Raw genomic sequence first — 21,106 nt, 5'->3', positions numbered from 1 at the left:
TATCTGTCATAAGAAATATGCTAATGTATTATGTGTTTTCTAAGCAACATATACTAAAAGGATTTTTTAAATTTCTTCACCCAATTAAAACTCACTTACCAATTTTTTTTTAAATCTAATAACATTTTATAAACAGAAATTTAAAATGTAGTGAAAGTTACAATAAAGGGTATTTTCAGGCACAACTTTCAATTAGAAGACAATCACAGTAGTTAAATATTGAAAGTTCTGGATCACACTGCCTAGGCTTGGGTCCCAACTTTTCTAATTAACTCTGTTAATAAGGTCAAATTATTTTTTTTTTGCCTCTACCTCACTCCTGTGTATGAGGACTGATGAGAATATACACAGAAGCTGCCTGTAAAACAGTAGGTACTAAAAAATTCTAAATGTAAATATTGTTGAAGAACCATGAAAATTATATTCTTCGATGAGTGCAGTTGTCTCTAATTTCACACACTTTTAAACCTGTTAAAACATCAGCAGGTGATATTATAGTATTTTTCTAATATAACCAGTTTATTTTCTTTTAAAGGAGAATCAGTAAATGCTCAGATTAAAAGTACTTTTCTTAACCACGTTTTTCATACTGGTGTCATATTTTCCTGGTCAAAGTTCAATTATGACTTAGCTTTTCCTCTCTTCAATTCAGTTATTAATATTCTATCTTAGTGGAAAGAATGGGGGACTCTCTCTCTACCATAACCTCCTCGTATTCTTGGTCCTCCTGATTGTCATCTTCATTTTCATCATCTTCCTCATCTGGCTCAGGCAAGTCCTCATCATCATCTAGCTCAGCTAAAAGAGTACTGGCACGGCAGCTATCAAGGAAATCTAGAAAACAAAACCAAGAACCTTATTGTCAACACACTTAACAAAGCATAACAAAGTAACTTTGAATTTGGGTTTTACAAAACAAAGGTAAAATTCAAAAGAGACAAGTGTAAAGACCACACTTAGTGGCCACTGTTCTTCCACCACTACACAAACAGGATGAATAACAATGGAAAAATGTCACAACCATGGCAGAAAACAATGCAGCATAACAGATGACCATAAACTAAATTTGAATCTACAAAATCGTAATATAAAAGGTAATAACGACCCTATCATTATTATCTGAATAAGTCACAGGAAGCATAACGTGGTAGAAAGAGAACATTTTGAAGTCGTTCATTCTGCCAACAAATATGTATTAAGCATATACTGCGTTAGGCACAACGTACATATATCTGTAAACAAAACAGACATGGTCTGAGTCCCCATGGAGTCTACAGAGGAGAGAAGCATTTACAAATAAACAAATGAATATATAAATATAATCTGTAAAAGGTCTAATGAAGGAAAACAGCATTAAGTCCATCAGTGAGAACTGGGCTTAGCTGTATGACCTGGCTGGTTTATTTAAGGATAATGCCTATTTACTATGGAATACTTTATGTAGCATCTTTTATATTATCTATATTATCTAGCACATAAGTTCAATAACCTTGAATCCCTTTTATCTCCTTCCTTCTTAGGAAATTTTCCCTTCACCCCAAATGAAGATTGGGTCAAATTTACATTGTCCCACATAAATGAACATGCTGACAAAATGTTCTTCATAAGAACTGAAAATAAAAAGAGGACTAATGGGATTAAAACAGGAGAAGTTTTTACTGGATCTGGGAGGAAAAAAAAAAGCCTTCTAACATAATATCAGAATTGCACAACGAATAAAAGGGATATATTCTATATTCCTAAAGAACATCCAGAAAACAATTTACAATATTTAGAAACTTGCATCTCCAGACCTTTTTTAGTGCAATAATTACACAGGACTAAATATTCAGTGCCTTTTACTAGACAGCCAGTAGAAGAAAAAGTCTTGACATTGTATTTACTTAGTTTCTAAGGTACACATTTAATTTTAACACTTTAATGCTCTGAAATCAAAATGTGTGTTTACAACCAATGGAAAGTCAGAGCTAAATTGGCAACATTTTTAACCTTAGTGACATAAGAAAATGCCGTGTCTTACAAGCAATGGCATCTTAATTTGATCAAATATATTACTGTAACACATGTAAGGAGCCATCCTACAATTTAGGCAGTGGTTCTCATGACCATAATGTGGTCAAGTCAGAGCTAAATTGGCAACATTTTTAACCTTAGTGACATAAGAAAATGCCATGTCTTACAAGCAATGGCATCTTAATTTGATCAAATATATTATTGTAACACATGTAAGGAGCCATCCTACAATTTAGGCAGTGGTTCTCATGACCATAATGTGGTGGTACACAAAATAAACCAACTCCATTTTTGATTTATATTTTAAGGAACATAATCTAATTTCATACATTGAAATTTTCTAATGTTACAATGAACTAGAGTCAGAGTTTTCTTTGTCTTCTTCCCTTTTGTATCAGTGTATAAGAACATAAAAAAGCTCTGCGCTGCAGAGATGTTTGACCACATCACAGAATCAAATCACATCTCTCAAAACATAACATAGTAACAGGTTTTCATTGCATATATAGCTATAAGAACACTGATGTAATTCTGATCCTTTGTTTGGGCAGCTGGCCGGCACAGGGATCCAAACACATGACCTTGGTGTTATAAGGCTGTGCTCTAACCAACTAAGCTAACCGGCCAGTCCCTGATCCTTCATACCAGCAGTCTTAAAGAAACCTCCAGCTTTAGGAATGCAGAAAAGGAAATTTTCATCATCTAACAATAATTTTTAAAAGCCAGCCAGTAGCACTAACTTTTTAATATTTTTTCCCATAAGCACAGCTACAACCTTTTCAATCTTCCCATGATCAAGAACTATTGCTTGAAGTTAACATTAACAAATGAGTAGGGAGGGGCAGAGGGCCCCCATGAGAAATAATTGGAAAGTAACTTATTAAGTAAATTTACATTATTAAATAAAATTACATAATTATTACAGTTTGGTGTAATAATCATTTTGCTACAAACATTTAACAGAAAATGTAGAAACAGAAATATAATTACTTTCCTAAAACCATAGAACATCAGATCAAATTCTTGGCTTGGAATGGGAGGGGCTATATCCTCAGGAAAAAACAAGAAAACACATTAAAATGGGGTATACATAAAATAGTACTTAAAATATATCTTCATACAAACTTTATTTTCAAAATTACCAAAAATAATTTTTAAAAAAAAAAAGAACAGGCACTGTGATCAAGGATGTGTAGTAAAGGGTATTCCAAAGCAAGCATGGCAGGAGTGCAACCTTCTTGGAAGGCAATTTAGGGATTACTCTTTTAGGAATTCATCCTAAGGAAACAGACAAAAATACAATTCAAGGAAGCTCACTCATAACAATGTTTATGGTAATGTAAAAGCTGCAACTTAAGTATACAAAATGGAAAATTTGGCAGCCATTTCAAATGTTGTAGAAACATTTCACAATGTACTGAGTGAAAAGAGATGGCTGAAAAGGATATAATCCCTTTTAAAAGAAAATGAAACATACACATCAAATGATAACAGTGGTATCTCTGGGAAGTAGAGACTAGATCATTTCAATTTTCCTCTATAGTTTCTATGAAGAATAGGTATTGCTTTTCTAATCAGGTAAGAGGAACAAAAACATATATTTTGACTGAATCAAATGGTTTTATCTCTGACTACAGCATTAAAGCCATCATGTAATTAATTTTAAAAATTCAGATGTTAGGGGCTGGCCCATGGCTCACTTGGGAGTGTATGGTGCTAATAACACCAAGGCTACGGGTTCGGATCCCTTTATAGGGATGGCCAGTTAGCTCAATTGGGAGAAAGTGGTACTGACAACACCAAGTCAAGGGTTAAGATCCCCTTACTGGTCATCTTTAAAAAAAAAAATTCAAATGTTACTTAATTAAGGATTATTTCCAAAAGACCTTGATAATAGTGTACAAGGAATATCACTTTACAAAGCTTATTAATCTATTGTACTTCTTCTCTTATTGGTAAAGGTATTGAGTATCTTTGTTATTATGGTTTTTCCATTAAAATTTTATTAGTGACAAAAGGCAAAAAAGGATGACACGAAAAAGTTCTGAAATTCTGCTTTGTTTATAATTGGGTAATTCTTTAATAATCTCTCATATTACTGAGTTTTTTCATCTTACTTGAAGATACCATTTTTGTAAGAAAAGAGAGTAATTCTTTTTAAACCCAAAACTTAAAATATCCCAGGAGAAAACACAATAAAAGCATCACTATATAAATATCTAAATATTTTAATATTGAACTGTAACCTACCATACAAGGAATATTCTGCTTCCTGGCCGGTGTCACTCTCACTTGAAGTTGATGTGAGGCTGGTAGTTAAAGTGTTACTTAATGACTGACCAACTGATAAAACTGTTGTTGCTGTAGCCACATTGCTACTACTAGTAACACTGGATGTTGACATAGTCACTGTGGATGTAGTACCAGGTGTGGTCAAATTAGGGAAACTCTGAGCACCCATCAGAGGAGAAGCTAAAGATAAGAAATGAAGCAAATCAGTACAAATAGGTGGAATTGAAGGAACCTTAGAAAAACCAAGTTTTATACTTTTTAAAGATAATGAAAAAGTTGAAAAGCAATGACTTTGGGAACCCAACTGAAATACAACTAAAACTTCTTGTTTTTAATAGCACTATTATTTTTTCAAAATATTAAGCCTAGCTTTTAAAAAAAGTAAAACAAGCAATGAAATAATTCCCAGTGTATTTTCCAACAGAATTATTTTGACCCATTAGTAAACTTAACTTAGAATTAAATAACTTTCAGAAGCTAAAATCAATTGAAGCCCTAAGTAAAAGCTATACCAGTATGATGCTTTGGTTTCAATGGATTATAAGAATATTTAATAGTCTTCTATTTCCTCATGCAACTTTGCTTAACCACTTATTAAAGGAGTGAAAAACAGAAGTGTTATTTTTTTATCCTTTTAGAATAAAAGGTTCTTTATCACCCCTGATCTGAATTCTTAAGATGATTCTATAAAACTTAACATCATATTCCTTAAGTGCTAAATTTGATGTATCTGTATCTAACATGGTTAATGATCTAGTTAAGACTGCAGCCAACACACTGAACAAGAGACTGTTTGAACAAGAGACCCTACTTTGCATCTCTCAGAGTGGAAAAAGTATTGGGTTCCATAAGGAAAAGCTCACTTACTTGCTGTGCTCATCACATTCCTCCCCAAAGTATTAGTGTTGTTATCACTGCTGCTTCGGCTTAGATTCATGTTGTTCGTGGCATTAGTCCGTGCTATGTTTGCCACTCTCCTTACAAAACTCTCCAAGCTAGATGTTTCTCTTGAGGACAGATTAGGTACACTTGCACTAGAGCTCATGGGGGCCCCAGCAGCCAACAAAGAACTCACTGACAGTCTGTTACTTGCTGAAGAGCTAAGGGGTCGTTGTGAAGCTGCTTCTTTATTAGTTAATTCAGATACTGAACTAACATCAGGAGAGCTAACACTAACAATTCCCATGGATATTGCACTAGACTCCCCAGGAGTACGAACTGAACTATCAGGGCCTAACTTCCTTTCAGCATTTTCACTTCCCATTTCCGCTGTTAAGGTGCTGGTGCTTGCACTGGAAGATGACCCTACTTCTGTTTGAGGGATGTTTTCAGCAGATGAAAGAACAACAATTGGTTCATGGACATCAGCTCCTGAAACTATACTGTGTTCCATTACAATTTCTGATCTCCGTTCCGTTTTGGTCGAACCCAAGCTGATGTCGCTGCTACTGGCCACGCTACACACAGAACTGCTGCTTCCTTTTCTACTTGAGGAGCCTGCAGCAGCAGATGTCTTGTCTGGACAGTTGTTTTTCACCAAGCTGCTCCATGATTGCGTTGTGCCTGAAACAGTGGATGAAACAGGTTTGGGTGATGCCACTGTATCAGGGTCGTACCCTGGTGCAAGCTTGAGGTCAAATTTTCCTTCTGCGCCCATACGGTAAGAGTTTGAGCCACCAGCATCCCAGGTGACATCAATCCAGCCTGGAAAGGGACAGGAGTTTGTGAGACCCAGCAGAAAGCAGATAGGAGCGTGTCAGACAGTAGCTCCACAATATGGGATCAGCTTTTCATCGGTGCTGTACTTCTCTGAAACATTATTTGACTATATAAGATTAGTCTAGATATCTGAAAGCCTATATTATTTAACTCTCATGATAAAATTGTGTTAAAGAAATATGTACTATACACAAGGTTTCTGGAAAATGTTTAAAATTCCTTTTATTTCCCTTATTTCTGAACTGTTCAGTCTAATAATATTTAAAAACAACATAAGGGTCATGTTTACATCTACTGGGTTATTTTTTAAATGTTAGAATTGCTTAAAAATTTTAAAAAGACTGATACAAATGGTAAGATACTGCAAACTCAGCAAGTAAATGGAATCTAAGTAAATGTTTTTCAATTGCTAATAATTATGTGGTCAAGTGTTCTCTAGAAAAAGTGTTGGCCTACCATCAATTTCTAAGTTTGGGCTAAACCCTCTAAGTGACAGACAAAATATTCATATATCATTGTAGTAATTTTAGGTCACTAGCTCAAATAAAACACTAAGTTAGCATTTCGGTTGTGTTCTCAAAGTTCAGTGGTTACTTGGTTCTCTTGTGATTAAGTTTAATAAATTTGAATAAGCACAGAAAATTCTAAAAAAAAAATTAAAAAGCATGCTGAGCTATTTTATTAGAACCTATATGCTAAAGCAAATAACATGTAAAAAACTAGTCAGCATAATGATAATCAATCTATATTTACTTGTACTTGGAAAATGATACTTATTCTTTTTTTAAAAAGGCAATTAATTTCCAAAAGCAAAAAATAAATTGCCTATTAGAAAGGAAATTAATAGAAATTTTACAATTGTATTTTAGGGTTATAAGCTAACTACTTCAGGGAAAAACACAACACATAAAAAGCATTTTTTAAAAAGTATAACAAGCCTTTATACAGTTTAAAAGCACTTGACCCACACATGTATGGGGCCCAAGCTCTGACATACACATCAACCCACACACCCAACTGCCCAACCACATATACCCCAAATATATATATGTTTATGGTGAAGCTCAGAGGGGAATAAGTAATGTTAAATTACCTGTGTACCCACACATGTATGGGGCCCAAGCTCTGACATACACATCAACCCACACACCCAACTGCCCAACCACATATACACCAAATATATATATGTTTATGGTGAAGCTCAGAGGGGAATAAGTAATGTTAAATTACCTGTGGGGATTATCTGCATATAAGTTCTCTGAAAGGAAAACTGATTGCCTCAAACCCACATAAATAGCTTAGATGAGATTTCAATTGCTTCAATTTATTCTGTATGTTGAAATAACCTCTGAAGAAACAACATTTAACTATCTCTTCTGCTACACAGAAAAATGTGAGAAAAGGTTCAAAGACATATCCCAATCCCAAATATTTTGACTTTTATATAGTATTAATTTGTCCAAAAAACATACTGATAATTTATTTCATAGCACTTACCAAAATTTGTAACTGTATGTTTATTTGTTTCACCCAGAAGGCAGGGGATCATACTTTTTGTTGATCATTGAAATATCTGAAGTCTAACAAAGTAGCTTTACATAGTAGGCACTATTTGTGGAATAAAAGAATAAATGGATATTCCTACCAACACATAGACTCTTTAGAAGGGGAAACAGATGTAATTGATATAACACTGAAAAATATTTTTAAATGTAAACCATTTATACTAGGATTGAGAATGCGTTTGAACTGATTATCTAAAACCTTCAGGGTACAAACATACTACACATATGTGTATAGGTACCAAACTCAACTCTTCCTATGCCCAAAAAACAGATAAAAAGAGAGTTAGTAATGACTAGCCATTATTAGAAATGGTTGGGTTAAGTGTTTGAAATCTAAGAACCCTCTCTGGCATAAAGGTTTTAAGGCATGACCTGATGGGAATGGCCATGTTAGTCAAACAAAACTTAATCTCTACATTTGTCAGATCAGCAAAAATAGGCTTTTAAAAATTATTTTTCTGCTGTGGAAACTTTCAAATATATACAAAGATGGAGAGACTAGACAATGAAACCTCATACTTAACTCCCAGCTTCAACAATTATCCACTCGTGGCCAATTTTGTTTTGTCCATGGCCCCCACTTCCCCCCCCAACCCAGCCTTATTTTTTTTTTTCTGTGTGTGTGAGCGTGTATTTCTTTTTGTCGCTGGCAAGTACGGGGCTACCTTATTTTGTTTTGTTTTTGGTGGCTGGCCGATATGGAGATCCAAACCCTTGACCCTGGTGTTGTAACACCACACTCTAACCAACTGAGCTAACTGGCTAGCCTCAAGTCACACATTTCAAGGCCAAAACAATATATGGAGAATAGAATATTAACTGCTAATAAGTACCAAGATGCCTAAAAACAAGACCACTTGAAATTTTGAGTTGAATTGTCATCTCAACTGTTACTAATATTGTCATCTCAACTGTTACTAATATTTATAAATTTGGCTCACTGTAAACTTGCTTTGATTACAATGATTTGAAATTAGGGAATGAAGCTACAGAAATGCACTGGTACTGTGGTAATTCAAAGAACAGAATCTTAAAAGCAGTAAAATCAAAGGGTTTATTTAAATAAATAAATGCCTTTATCATATAAAACATGAACACATTAAGAAATTAAATGTTATTCATTCTCCTAAACACTGTCATTATAGCTCTTTAAATATTTGGTATAAGTTGAGAATATAAAAATTTTACTTTTTTTTAATGCTAGGCAAAATTGATATGAACGATCTACTACTGTTTAGGCAAATTATCTGCTAATAAATCACACTTATAAGAAAAACAAATAGCCACTATAGATGCTTTGGGAGTTAAAAGCAATTAAGTTGGTGAGAACATCACTAAAATCTACAGTATCAAAGATTAAAAATGAACATGATTTACACAATAACCCTTATAAAACATGAAAGTTTAAGCTCTCCCAAAAAAGCTGGTAGACTAAGAAACACTAAAATAATCATAATCTACTAACAGATAAAGAGGCTACATTTCTTGTTCCATGCTTTATTGAAAAACAGTAAGTAAAATGTTAATCCTTTTTCCTTCTACATGATTTATAATATAGTAAAAAATTGAAAATAATTAAGAAAAAAAGGAAATGTGTCTTGAGGATACTCAACTTATACTAGCTTGATAATCACTACAAAATACTAGCAATAAGTTTTTAGTGAAACCAAGAACTTAAAGTTTTTTACTTTATTTCTAAATGAATGGTTTTTTTTTCCATTTTCAATGTGAAATCAGTATCAGTTCTTCTATATAGTGCTGGTACATTTATACAACTTATAAATTATCCCAAGATAACGAAAGAAAAATATTTTAAGTACTCGGTTTCTGCACTGAAAGTGCTAAGTACCTACGCACCATTATGCAGTTCTCCTGTGACAGTGCCTTCTCCCTGTGGGCTGCCATCCTGATCTCGCCATTTCCAGTCAAGGCCTCTGATAACACGAGCTCCTGGAACCATGTATTTCAGAACTTGGGAGCGTACTAGACGTCTCTGTCTTCTAAGATTAGCTTCTGCTTCCTTAGCTGCTTTCCCTGTGAGGTAGAAATTGGAAATAAAAACCAAATCACTTTTTATTAATATAACAGTTTTAGCAAATTAGAAAAATTTTACATCATCTCTTTACCTAGCTGATCTTCACATACTCCATTTACAGTGCCATAAAGTTCAAATCCAGATAGTGAGAGGTAGTGTGTTTGCCCACTAGCATTCTTCCCCATCTGTTTAATTCTCACATGTCGCCACCCTTGTTTCTCATCCTTTGGTGGATCAAGAGGCCAGGTTGCAGTTGACCTGTAAATGTGTTAGAGAAAGAATTGTGTAATATTTAAAAGCAAATGAAAAAGATATTCAAGGTGGGGAAGATTTTTTACATAATAGGAAATTATAGAAAAAGTTAACTTTCATGTTTACTCAAGAGTTCATTAAAAGAATCAAGAAAACAATGGAGAAAAAAAGTAGTCAAAAAAACAAGTTTAAAATGAAATGTTTAAATGTATACTATTAATGTGATTCATAACATTAAATCATTTATCCAAAGATAAAAAAACAAGAAAATTTACGAGAGTAATAGATATGCTCTTATAATAAAAAAGTTTTTAAAATTCTTGCAAAGGTTGAAATGATGTATTAAAATTTAAATTCAAAGCTTAAAAAGCTTGAAACCATTTCCTATTAACTTTAATGTTAAGAAGCTCTTTTCATAATATATCAAATGCAGAAAGCAATTAACTCCACGTTCTATTCCTTGAAATGTGCCACAATGTACCATTAAAACAGTAGAACTTCTGAAAAATTTAATTACTGACTTTCTGTCTTTAAAAAAATAATATATGATCAATACATAAAATTTAGGAAGAGAGCTAGTGAATTAACTCAGTTAGAGCACGGTGTTGGTAACACCAAGGTCAAGGTTTCAGATCCCCATATGGGCCAACCGCCAAAAAAAAATTTTTTTAGAAGAGATACATAAAAATAAAAAAATTTTAAGTCAACCATAATTCTATAATCAGCAATGGCCACTGTTAATTTTTTGACAATTCATATATATTATGTGACTATATGAAGAGTTCATAAAAAGCTAATTCCATTTTTTTGTTTCCATTAGTGTGCTACATCTATACATATAACTATACAAGAGGTCTTCAAAAATTTCATAGAAAGATTCATATTATCTTTTAATTTGTTTTTTCCATGAACTTTTTAAAGTACCCTCCTATATCAATTTTTAAAACATAAACACTCAGCTTTCTACTAATATTTAACTAAACTTTTGGACAAAGTTTTGGTAAATTCAATATTTCAAAGTTTTAACACCTAATCTATAGTATCAAGTGATTTGTTAAATTTTAGCAAGAAAAATCTTCCTTCGTATTTCACACATGAGAGCTCTAAAATATACAACTACAAAAGCAAACAAAACTCTTTACTGAGTTTTCCCATTTGCGAAGACTCCTCAACTAACCCTGGTTCATTGAGACTGCAGTCATCAACATGGGTATACAAAGAAGTCCAGTTCTGTCCGTCTTTGGATACCTGGAAAACCCAATTTCTTAGTGCAGACCTTCCATAACCACGAGCATGACGAAGTGTATATGCTGACGGTATTATCCAGAGACCTAGATCTATGGCAAACCAGGCATTTTTATCATCATTGCTATGACAATTTAATGCTGAATTATCACGACTTAAAATGTCTTCTAAGCGGCCATAAGGTAGATTTCTTCCCTCTGATGATGTTACTACTACAAGTCCATAAGCAGCTGGATTTACCCATTCATATGCAGTTCTACACAAAAATAAAGAAAAATTAGCAATTAACAATACTAAAATACCATCCACCACCAAAAAAAAAAAACCCAAAAAACAAGAAAGAGTTAAAATAATTGCATTTGTTCTTATTAGCTTTTTTAAATACAAAATTATATTAATTTAAATAGAATTCTACAATTAGTAATTTAGACGTTTTTTCTTCATAAAAAGTAACTTGGATAATCTTAAATTTAATCTATAAGACAAAATTCCTTAAAATGAAGGATACTCAAGAAGTGGTTATTAATTTTATTCTACTACCTAGAATTCTCTTTCCAGGTGAATGCTGTCACTCTGGCTTAAACAGAATGACTTACTTTGCATTTGTCCCAATCCAGTAAACAATTCCATTTTCATCAAAATCATGCTGGTGCCGAAATATAAAATTCTGGCCTTCTCTTAATTTTCGAACAAAAACAAATGAAGATCGGTCAAAATCATACCACTGCTTTGCTACCTAAACCAAAGAAAATAAAGAACACATTCACTTTAATAATGCCATTTTCAAATGTATTACCTACTTTTTTCCTATCCCTTAATGTCAATTTTCTTTTATTAAACAAATGTTCATTAAAAAACATTTGAAAAATATACATAAAAATAAAAAGTCAGATGACCACAGCACCCCACTATGAATAACACAGAATATTTCTTTAGTCTGTTAATTTAATGGTTAAGATAAAACAAAGTTTTGATCATAGTGTACAAAAACATTTGTTGTCATTAATCTTCATGCATTTTAATAGCTATGTAATATTCAAATTAGAAATTATAAATAATTATTTGTTAATTAAAAATAAATAAAACAAAATTTTTTTAAAAGAAATAATTATCTACTTAACATTCCTTTATTAATTGGCATTAAGGTTTTGTTCACTACTGCACTATTACAAAGAACTGTAATAAACATCTTTTTGCAGAAAGCACTTATGGCATATGTAAGATTATTTTCTTAAAACAGATTCCTAAAAATGGACTTTCTGGGTCATAGTGTATTACCATAACTCTGGATACATACATCTCAAACTACTGTTCTAAAAGGCTAAACCACAGCAGAGAATGCTTATTTCATCAAGCCCCTGACAGAAGCTCACCATTTTCAAGAGATACTGTTCTAGAGATTCAACAGTAGCTAAGGGTTCCATCTTTAACATTCTTCCAGTCCGGTCTATCAATGCAGTCTCACCGGGTGCACGTTCCAACCGAAATCGTAATCTTCTTGTAAGTATCTACACAGAAATAACCAAACTGCTTTAGAAAATACCTTGCTTTTTTCTTAGAATTGTAAAAATGACACACACTTCATGACCACAACAACTGAGATTTATAAAGTATAACCATAATGAAAAGATCAACAAACAAATCTCTGTTATCTGTTAAGTGTTTTTTTTAAAAAAGGCCCATTGAATAAGTGATAGTGGCTATCAAGAAAAAAACAAAGTTAACTTGCTAGAATTTCTAAGCAACTTCAAATATACACTGTTTAAATAAAATTATTATAAAACACTTTAACAATACTAAATTTATAATTGCAATTTTCCAGGTAATTTTTTTTTAAGTGGCTAGTTTATTCATTTAAAACTAGATGACATTACATAATCCAAGGCTAATAAACTTTTAAAAATACAAGGTAGCTTTTATTCCAATACATTTCAGTAAGCAACAAATACAGGACTAGCAATTTTTAAATTTCTGTATAAATCTTATCTAATTCCTATAGAAATATAATTAAATATTTGTATGTGTATTTTGGTAGCATTTTAGATTGCAAAATTACCAGAGGACACATTCCTGGCCTTTCTGTTTTTGGATCTTGCCCAATCTCTTGAAACATAAAGAGCTTAACAAAAGTTGTTGGTGCTCCTAGAACTGTATAAGCAGGTAAAATTTCAGTCTTCGAGACTTATCTCCAACTCATTCACTCACCAAAGATAAAGCCTAAAAAGGATGACCCAAACAGTCCCCTTGTTCCTCTCTATTATTCTGTCTGAAACAAAACACAAAGTAGCCCTCTACATCTTTTCAAATATATACACAACATCAGGTGCATCAACTACACTGTAAACCCAATAGTAACAGTACTGGGTTTTCAGGGGTATGGCAAGTTTTGTTTGCTTTGAGTAGGCATTGCTTTGAGAAATACAGATCCTTAGGAACTTTTTAAAGGCTGTATTTAAAAGAAACTATTCCATGCAGTGGAATGCAGGACAGGTTGGATAAAGGCAAGATTTAAAGCAGAAGAACCTGCCAGGAAAAACTAAAGCAACCCACAGGTGTGATAAAGATCTGGGCTGGGATATTAGCAGTAAAAAGTTTGTTTTGTTTGTTCACATCTAAATCCCAGCTGCTAACAAAATAACTGAATGAATGAATGAAAATGTATGTGTGTGTGTGTGCATGTGTGTGTGTAGAGAGATGAACAAACAGGCTATAAAACCATGTGTTCAACAGCAATAGCAAAGGCTTAGGCAATCTGGCTCTAACCAATGACATACTATGGTCTAAATGTCTGTGTCCCTCTCCAAACCCATATATTGAAACTTAATTCCCAGTATAGTGGTGTTGGGAGATGGGGCCTATGGGAGGTAATTAGGTCATGAAAGCAGAGCCATCATGAATGGTATTAGTGCCCTTAGAAAAAGAGACCTGAGGGAGTTTGTTCGCCCCTTCCACCATGTTAGGACACAGCTAGAAGTGCCACCTGTGAAGAAAGAGGTCCTCACCAGACATTGAATCTTCTGCTACCTTGATCTTGAACTTCCCAGCCTCCAGAACTGTAAGCAATAAATTTCCACTGTCTATAAATTACCCACTCTAAGGTAATTTGTTATAGCTGCCCAAAAGGACTATGATAGGACTTGACTCATAATTATAGAACAAAAGAAATCCTTTTCTCTTCTTTTTCTACTGATAATTTTTTTCCACTTATGATCTACCAAGTATGATTTATTATTTACAATAAATATTAACTAAATAAATAAATGCATCACCTTCCACAGTGATTTGATCAAACAAAATGGACTTGAAATACCAACAGATTCAAGAGGCATTAAAAAGATCAATCAGATGGCTTTTAAGCTAAAACTTTTAAAGATTAAGCAGAATCATTCTTATTTTAATCCAATATGAAAGGAAAGATTTTTTTTTTTCTTTTTTGTCTTTTTCCGTGTCCAGCAACGGATCACGACCCTCAGTGTCGCCCCCGTACCGGACCGGGACCAGCAACGGGATCGCACCCCTCAGCGTCGCTCCCGCGCCTCGCTCAGCCCGTGAGCGGGAACCGGTCTGTACATGGGAACCGAACCCTCGGCGGGAGCGCCGCCGCACTTCCCAAGCGGCGCACTATAGCAGTGCGCCACCGGGCCAGCCCAGGAAAGATTTTTTTTTTTCTTTTTTGTCTTTTTCCGTGTCCAGCAACGGATCACGACCCTCAGTGTCGCCCCCGTACCGGACCGGGACCAGCAACGGGATCGCACCCCTCAGCGTCGCTCCCGCGCCTCGCTCAGCCCGTGAGCGGGAACCGGTCTGTACATGGGAACCGAACCCTCGGCGGGAGCGCCGCCGCACTTCCCAAGCGGTGCACTATAGCAGTGCGCCACCGGGCCAGCCCAGGAAAGATTTTTTTAAAAAAGAAACACATAACGCTCTTCCTAGATGCACTCAGCAATGCTAACTACTGCATTTTCATGGCTACCTGGAGGTTGTATGTTGATCCTGGTGTATCATACAAATGGAGAGGTAGACGCTCAATAGATTCTAGCACAGCTATTAACTTTCGAATTAATGCAACTGCTGGTCGGCTGTGAAGATGAAAATAATTGTTAAGGTCTTTTGTACAAACGGCAGTAACCAACTTCATACTGACCCCTACTTTATTCATGAGTACAAAGAGAAGCTTAATGTTGTACTAGGGTACTTCAAAAAGTTCATGAAAAAATGGAATTCAAGCTAATGCGATCTTCCCATGAACGTTTTGAAGACTCCTCGTACTAGACTACTTCTGAGTAGTCAGAGGTACTCTCACAACTCAATTTCTTTCACTTAAGAATAAAATATTTCATTTTTCTGATAAAATTTTCATCAATTGCATTCAAAGCACATGTGTAACATATTTTTAAATTTTAAACAATTTTATTATGTAATATTTGATGCATAAAAAAGAATATAAAGCAGCAAAGTTTTGAAAATTATAGTATTTGATGGTAAGGGTATCATAACATACTTCCTCATACATTATTAAAGTGTAAATTGACATGTTTCTGGAAAATAATTTTAAAATTTGGATCAATTGTGTTTAAAAATCATTTATAATCTTTAACACATTAACACCACTTAAGGAATTTATGTAAAAAAAAATTTCCATTTATACTAATATATTAATAATTTGCAAAGAGCAAAAATGTTTAAAACAATAATATGTCAAGTTATTATATATCCATAAAGATATAATATGTACTCACTGACAATGATGTGAAATTCATAAAATTTGTTAAATTTCATTGGTTATAAAAAATTCAATAGTGTTCAAAAGTAGACAAAAGAGTATAATGAAACCTCATCAACCAATGGCTCAGTTTCAGTAATTAGTTACTAAGAACCAATCTATTTCTTTCTATATCTCCATCCAGTTCTCTCCTCCCATATTATTTTGAAGAGAATGCCAGAGAGCCTATCATTTCATCCAGAAATATTATGTGTGTATCCCTACAAAAGAAGAGTTCTTAGAAAATATATATCATTATCACACCTAAAAAATAATTATAATTTAATATCAAATATTTAATCAGTGTTCAAATTTTCAACAGTATCTTAAACTGTCATGTAATTTATGGGGTTTTTTTATTCCATGAGATTAACACAATACTACAAAATTTTTCCTTTTATTACATATTTATAAATGTAAATTTTTTTTTATTGAATAAAAGAATTCCTTTTGTATGTATAAAAGCTACATTAGACTTACTTTAATGAAGTACACCAACTGTGCAAACATCAAATTAAAAGAAAATGTGGGGTTTTACCTTTCATCATCTTCATTTTCACTAAAGGCTGTTTTGAAAACATTTATTCTTTCTACCAGCTGACTACAATCTTGTTTCATATCCAAATCCATGCTCTAAAGAAAACAAAAAGTAGTAAATACAAAAAATATTTTGTTTTGTTTTTTAAAAAAGATGACCGGTAAGGGGATCTTAACCCTTAACTCAGTGTTATCAGCACCATGCTCTCACAAGAGCAAACCGGCCATCCCTATATAGGGATCCGAACCTGTGGCCTTGGTGTTATCAACACCACACTCTCCCAAGTGAGCCACGGGCCAGCCCTACAAAAAATGTTTTTAAGGATCTTACTGATGAAATTTATCAAAAACTCATGAAGACATGAATATTAATACATTATTGCAAAATTATCAGTACACTAAATTAGTCATTTAATCTTTCAATTAAAATTATTTTAACTATATGACTAGTAGGGCTTACAGATTTTCTTCCTTCTTCAATGTTATAATGTAGTCAGCAATTATGCTGCTAAATTAGTGTTTCCCAAAGTATGCAAAGGTGATTTCAGATATATATGAATGAACATTTTCCATTTTAACAGTACTACTTAATGAATATTAGAAAAAAATGTTACATCAAAATCATGATTTCAGGCCAAGCCCGTGGCGCACTCGGGAGAGTGCGGTGCTGGGAGCGCAGTGGCGCTCCAGCCATGGGTTCGGATCCTATATAGGGATGACCGGTGCAGTCACAGTGCTCACTGGCTGAGCGCGGTGCGGCCGGTCTCAAAAAGGACAAAAAAAAAAATCATGATTTCATAGATATCACTATGTGATGATGTGATATATCACTATAATTTTAATAGGAATAAAGTTAGTGAAGCTTGAGTTTATTCACCTTAAAGTGAATCTTAAGAGTTTATCACATACAATAATTGAGAAAGTAAAATGATAGGTAGAACTGAAATGGGGCGAAAACTTTTCTTTTACTGAAATAAAGAAAAGAAATTTTAGCACAATAAAGAGATATTCAAGGTAGACTACACTGAAGAGAAATCTTCCTAAACTTTCATTGTTGATAAGTTAATTTTATGCATATAATTTAAGAACTTAAGATCTATAGACTTACTCTATTTTATGTAACTTATGAGGAAATCAGCGCAGTGAGTAATGTTAAGTCTTAGGCTAAAGTGTCTTATTCAACAAAACTTTGAACAAATTATAACTGGGGAAATTATAAATCAAAATAGACTCAATTATTTGATTCAATTGGCTCAAAGTAGTGATATAACTTAAAGACTGAAAAAATTAGAAACTTTATTACTCAGTTTTTTAATATTTCTTTGCAAAACAAACTAAAAATTGCTCTATCAAAAGAGTAGCCACAAATAATTTTTAAAACTATATTAAACTTTTGTTCTCTATTACTTGATAAACTTACATTATTTAAAACAGTAAGAAGTGCTTGTACCAAGCCACTACTACACATTTCGTATGGTGAAATTGTGTTTTCATCCTTCAAAAGTACAATTAGGTTCTCTAAAGCTGTCTTCATTAAATCTCTCCAAGTGTTCTCACCCTCAATACACTAGAAGAAAAAAAACAACTTTTAATAACAATGATCAAAGAATTAAATAAAGCTCCTAAAATAATTTATCAGAACATCAATTACCATGAAAATAAAGTAGATATCAAACGAGATTAAAATTTCAAATTATTACACCAAATTATCTCTACCAGAGGTCAGCAAACTTTTGTAATGGGCCCATTGTATATATTTTAGGATTTGCAGGCCACATAGTGTCTGTCACAATTATTCAGCCCTCATGTTGTGGCTCCAAAGCAGTCACAGAAAATATATAAATGAACGAGCATGGCTATGTGTAATACAACTTTATTTATAGACACTGAAGTTTGATTTTCGTATCATTTCTGTGTCATGAAATACTCTTCTTTTGATTTGTTTTCAATCATTTAAAAATATAAAAACCATTCTTACCTCACAAAGCCATATAAAAACAGATGGCAGGCCAGATTTGGCCCATAGGCCATAATTCGCTGACCCCTACCAAATACCCAGGATATAAATGATAGAAAGGAGAAAACTAAACTAAATTTCACTGTGTGTCATAAAATCTAGAGGTTGACATACTTGTCTATTTGTATGAAGTTCCCAAGATGACTCTAACTGAGTGGCTATGTTTCTGAGTGTTACCACTACTCCACGAGGCATGCTTTCAACAGCTTTAAAGTGGTCATCATATAAATCTCGAGCCATAGTTCGTACCTACCAAAGTAAACATAGCAAATGTGAATTCCCACTACAATTAATAATTATACCAAATCTTCCCTTTTACATGTATGTATGCAACTTTAAGTATTAAGATCTCTGTGCCATATGAACTTCCAAGAAACATTACTACTTCCATTTCATATATGTCAAAGTTTCTAATGGTTGAAAAAGTAGTCTAATAGATTTTAGCAGCATTAAAAAAATCACTCTTACAGTTTTTGGTTATTTAAACTTAATATTTATATGCCAGATAAGTACTTATTTCATTTAAAACAAATTCATACAATCTGTAAAAAATTAACTTTGGTCTTTTTTTTTTATATAAAAGTGAACTGTTTATGGCAAACCAATTAGAAAATTCAAATAAGCAAAAAAAAAAAAAAAGAAGAAGAAGAAGAAAATTAAACCACCTACAATTCTTTCAACCAAAGTTGACCATTTTAACATTCTGGGGTATACGTTAGGTTTTATGTCTTTTTTCTATTTATATTACTTATACATAGTACACATGACACTCATATTTACATATTTCACCATGAGAAGGAATGACTACTGTCAACTTGGGTACTAATTACTTCTCATTCAAGTTAAAATAAAGTTATTTGAGAGAACAAACCATATATGTCTCCTAGGCTTGGATCTTATAAATTTTAGTACACGACACTATTTACAAATTTATGCTTAAATAATACAAATTTACGATTTATCTGAGTCCATTTTAATCACAAACTAACCCAGATAATTCTAATGCAATGTAAAAAACATTCTCTCCTTAAACTACTTACCAATACCTTTCTGTTTTATTTTGGTATGCCCTTCAGAATTAAAAGATAACAAGGTCTAGATATTGGACAACCTCAAAGAAACTATCCCTTTATAAAATTGTATTAATGAGTGAGTCAATAATCATAATTTTTTAAGAAAATGAAAATAGAGAATTGAGACGTTTTCATTGACTTATTTTTCGTTTGTATTATGAAATTTCAGTTCCCTGGGATATTGGACAACCTCAAAGAAACTATCCCTTTATAAAATTGTATTAATGAGTGAGTCAATAATCATAATTTTTTAAGAAAATGAAAACAGAGAATTGAGACGTTTTCATTGACTTATTTTTCGTTTGTATTATGAAATTTCAGTTCCCTGCTAGAAATATTTTGGGGATAATCCTGCACATCCACAACAGGAAATGAAGATATGAACATTTTTACATAAAAACTCTTCCAAATAAAACAGACTACAATTTCCATGGTCATAGCCATAAACACACAAGTATACTGAAACTTTACGAAGTCAGTATAAAAGACAGAAAAAAAAGCACATCCCACGAATATACCTTTTGCTTTGTTTTTTCTAGCTTAGATTTCAGTTTTCTGCCTCTTTTGCCAGTCCAGCCAGTCACAAATTCTGAACCTTTGAGGGAGGTGAAAAAAAGAATATTTCATAGAACATACTTTATTGAAATTAAACATATTCATTTATTCTTACCCACTAAACTAACATATCTACATACTTACCCAGAGATGTTTCTGCAGTAAATGAATGCTTGGTTCCTCTATTAGATTCAAATACAAAACCCGGTAAATCTTCTTTCAATATTGTAGCTTGCTGACCATCTGAGTTATGAATAGCAATTTCTCCTTCTTTCAAACACGTTAGTGACCAATTCCCTACAGCAAGTTTAGTGGGTCCTGGTGCTGAGAGTATAGGTTGACTTGAAGTAGATGGCTTTACTTGGCCTCGGGCTCTTTGTAACTTCTCTAAGAATTCACTTCTACTTTCTGTAAAGACAAAATGAATGTTTTAAAACATCATTCCTTTCAAATATTCCATTTTTTTTAAAAAATAGCAGTGAGTTAGTCTAGATTTGGTTAACACAACATATTATATATTCTAAGAAACTCCTGAGACAGGTAAGAGGTAGTCATCTTTATAAAAGAATTACAATCGATGATCATTATTCAAGGATTCTACATTTGCAAATTCAACTATTCACTGGAACTTATTTGTAACCTTAAAATCAATACTTGCAGTGCTTTTGTGGTCATTCATGGACATGCACACTGCAGCAAAAATTTGAGCTGCCCAACATGCATACTCCCAGCTGAGTTCGAAGTGATGACACACTTGTTTCAGCCTCATAAGGTAAACAAGTGGACTTTTCACTGTCTATTTAGTGTGAAATTTTTTGTGGCCCCCAAACAGAGTGCTGAAGTGCTGTCTAGAGTTTCTAAGCACAAGACTGTAAGGCACCTTACAGAAAAAATTTTTGTGCTAATAAGCTTCAGGTTAGCTCAATTAGTTAGAGTGTGGTGCCGGTAACACCAAGGTCCAGGGTTCAATCCCTGTACCAGCCAGCTGCAAAATAAATAAATGGATAGACAGATAAGTAAATAAATAAATAAATAAATAAA

At 33.2% G+C, this 21,106-nt stretch overlaps 1 protein-coding gene across 3 annotated transcripts in view; it reads right to left on the bottom strand.

Annotated features, from left to right (window-relative positions):
- Window positions 1–21,106, bottom strand: part of HECTD1 (HECT domain containing E3 ubiquitin protein ligase 1) — an 81,255-nt gene that overhangs the window by 18,855 nt on the left and 41,294 nt on the right. Inside the window, exons 13-26 of one of the 3 annotated variants that reach the window (XM_008567150.1) lie at window positions 20,210–20,473; window positions 20,029–20,105; window positions 18,552–18,686; window positions 17,841–17,987; window positions 16,422–16,516; window positions 15,095–15,200; window positions 12,495–12,629; window positions 11,718–11,857; window positions 11,054–11,377; window positions 9,716–9,882; window positions 9,447–9,623; window positions 5,173–6,009; window positions 4,264–4,485; window positions 701–834 (exon numbers count right to left, since the gene is read on the bottom strand). In XM_008567150.1, the coding sequence (XP_008565372.1) occupies window positions 701–834; window positions 4,264–4,485; window positions 5,173–6,009; window positions 9,447–9,623; window positions 9,716–9,882; window positions 11,054–11,377; window positions 11,718–11,857; window positions 12,495–12,629; window positions 15,095–15,200; window positions 16,422–16,516; window positions 17,841–17,987; window positions 18,552–18,686; window positions 20,029–20,105; window positions 20,210–20,473 (2,960 nt within the window). The remainder of the gene's footprint in view (window positions 1–700; window positions 835–4,263; window positions 4,486–5,172; window positions 6,010–9,446; window positions 9,624–9,715; window positions 9,883–11,053; window positions 11,378–11,717; window positions 11,858–12,494; window positions 12,630–15,094; window positions 15,201–16,421; window positions 16,517–17,840; window positions 17,988–18,551; window positions 18,687–20,028; window positions 20,106–20,209; window positions 20,474–21,106) is intronic. The other 2 variants (XM_008567148.1, XM_008567149.1) reach the window with 2 other exon arrangements.

The sequence above is a fragment of the Galeopterus variegatus genome, unplaced genomic scaffold, assembly GCF_000696425.1.
Source record: "Galeopterus variegatus unplaced genomic scaffold, G_variegatus-3.0.2 Scaffold299, whole genome shotgun sequence".
Taxonomy (NCBI): Eukaryota; Metazoa; Chordata; class Mammalia; order Dermoptera; family Cynocephalidae; genus Galeopterus; species Galeopterus variegatus.
This window is presented reverse-complemented; position numbering and strand designations above follow the sequence as displayed.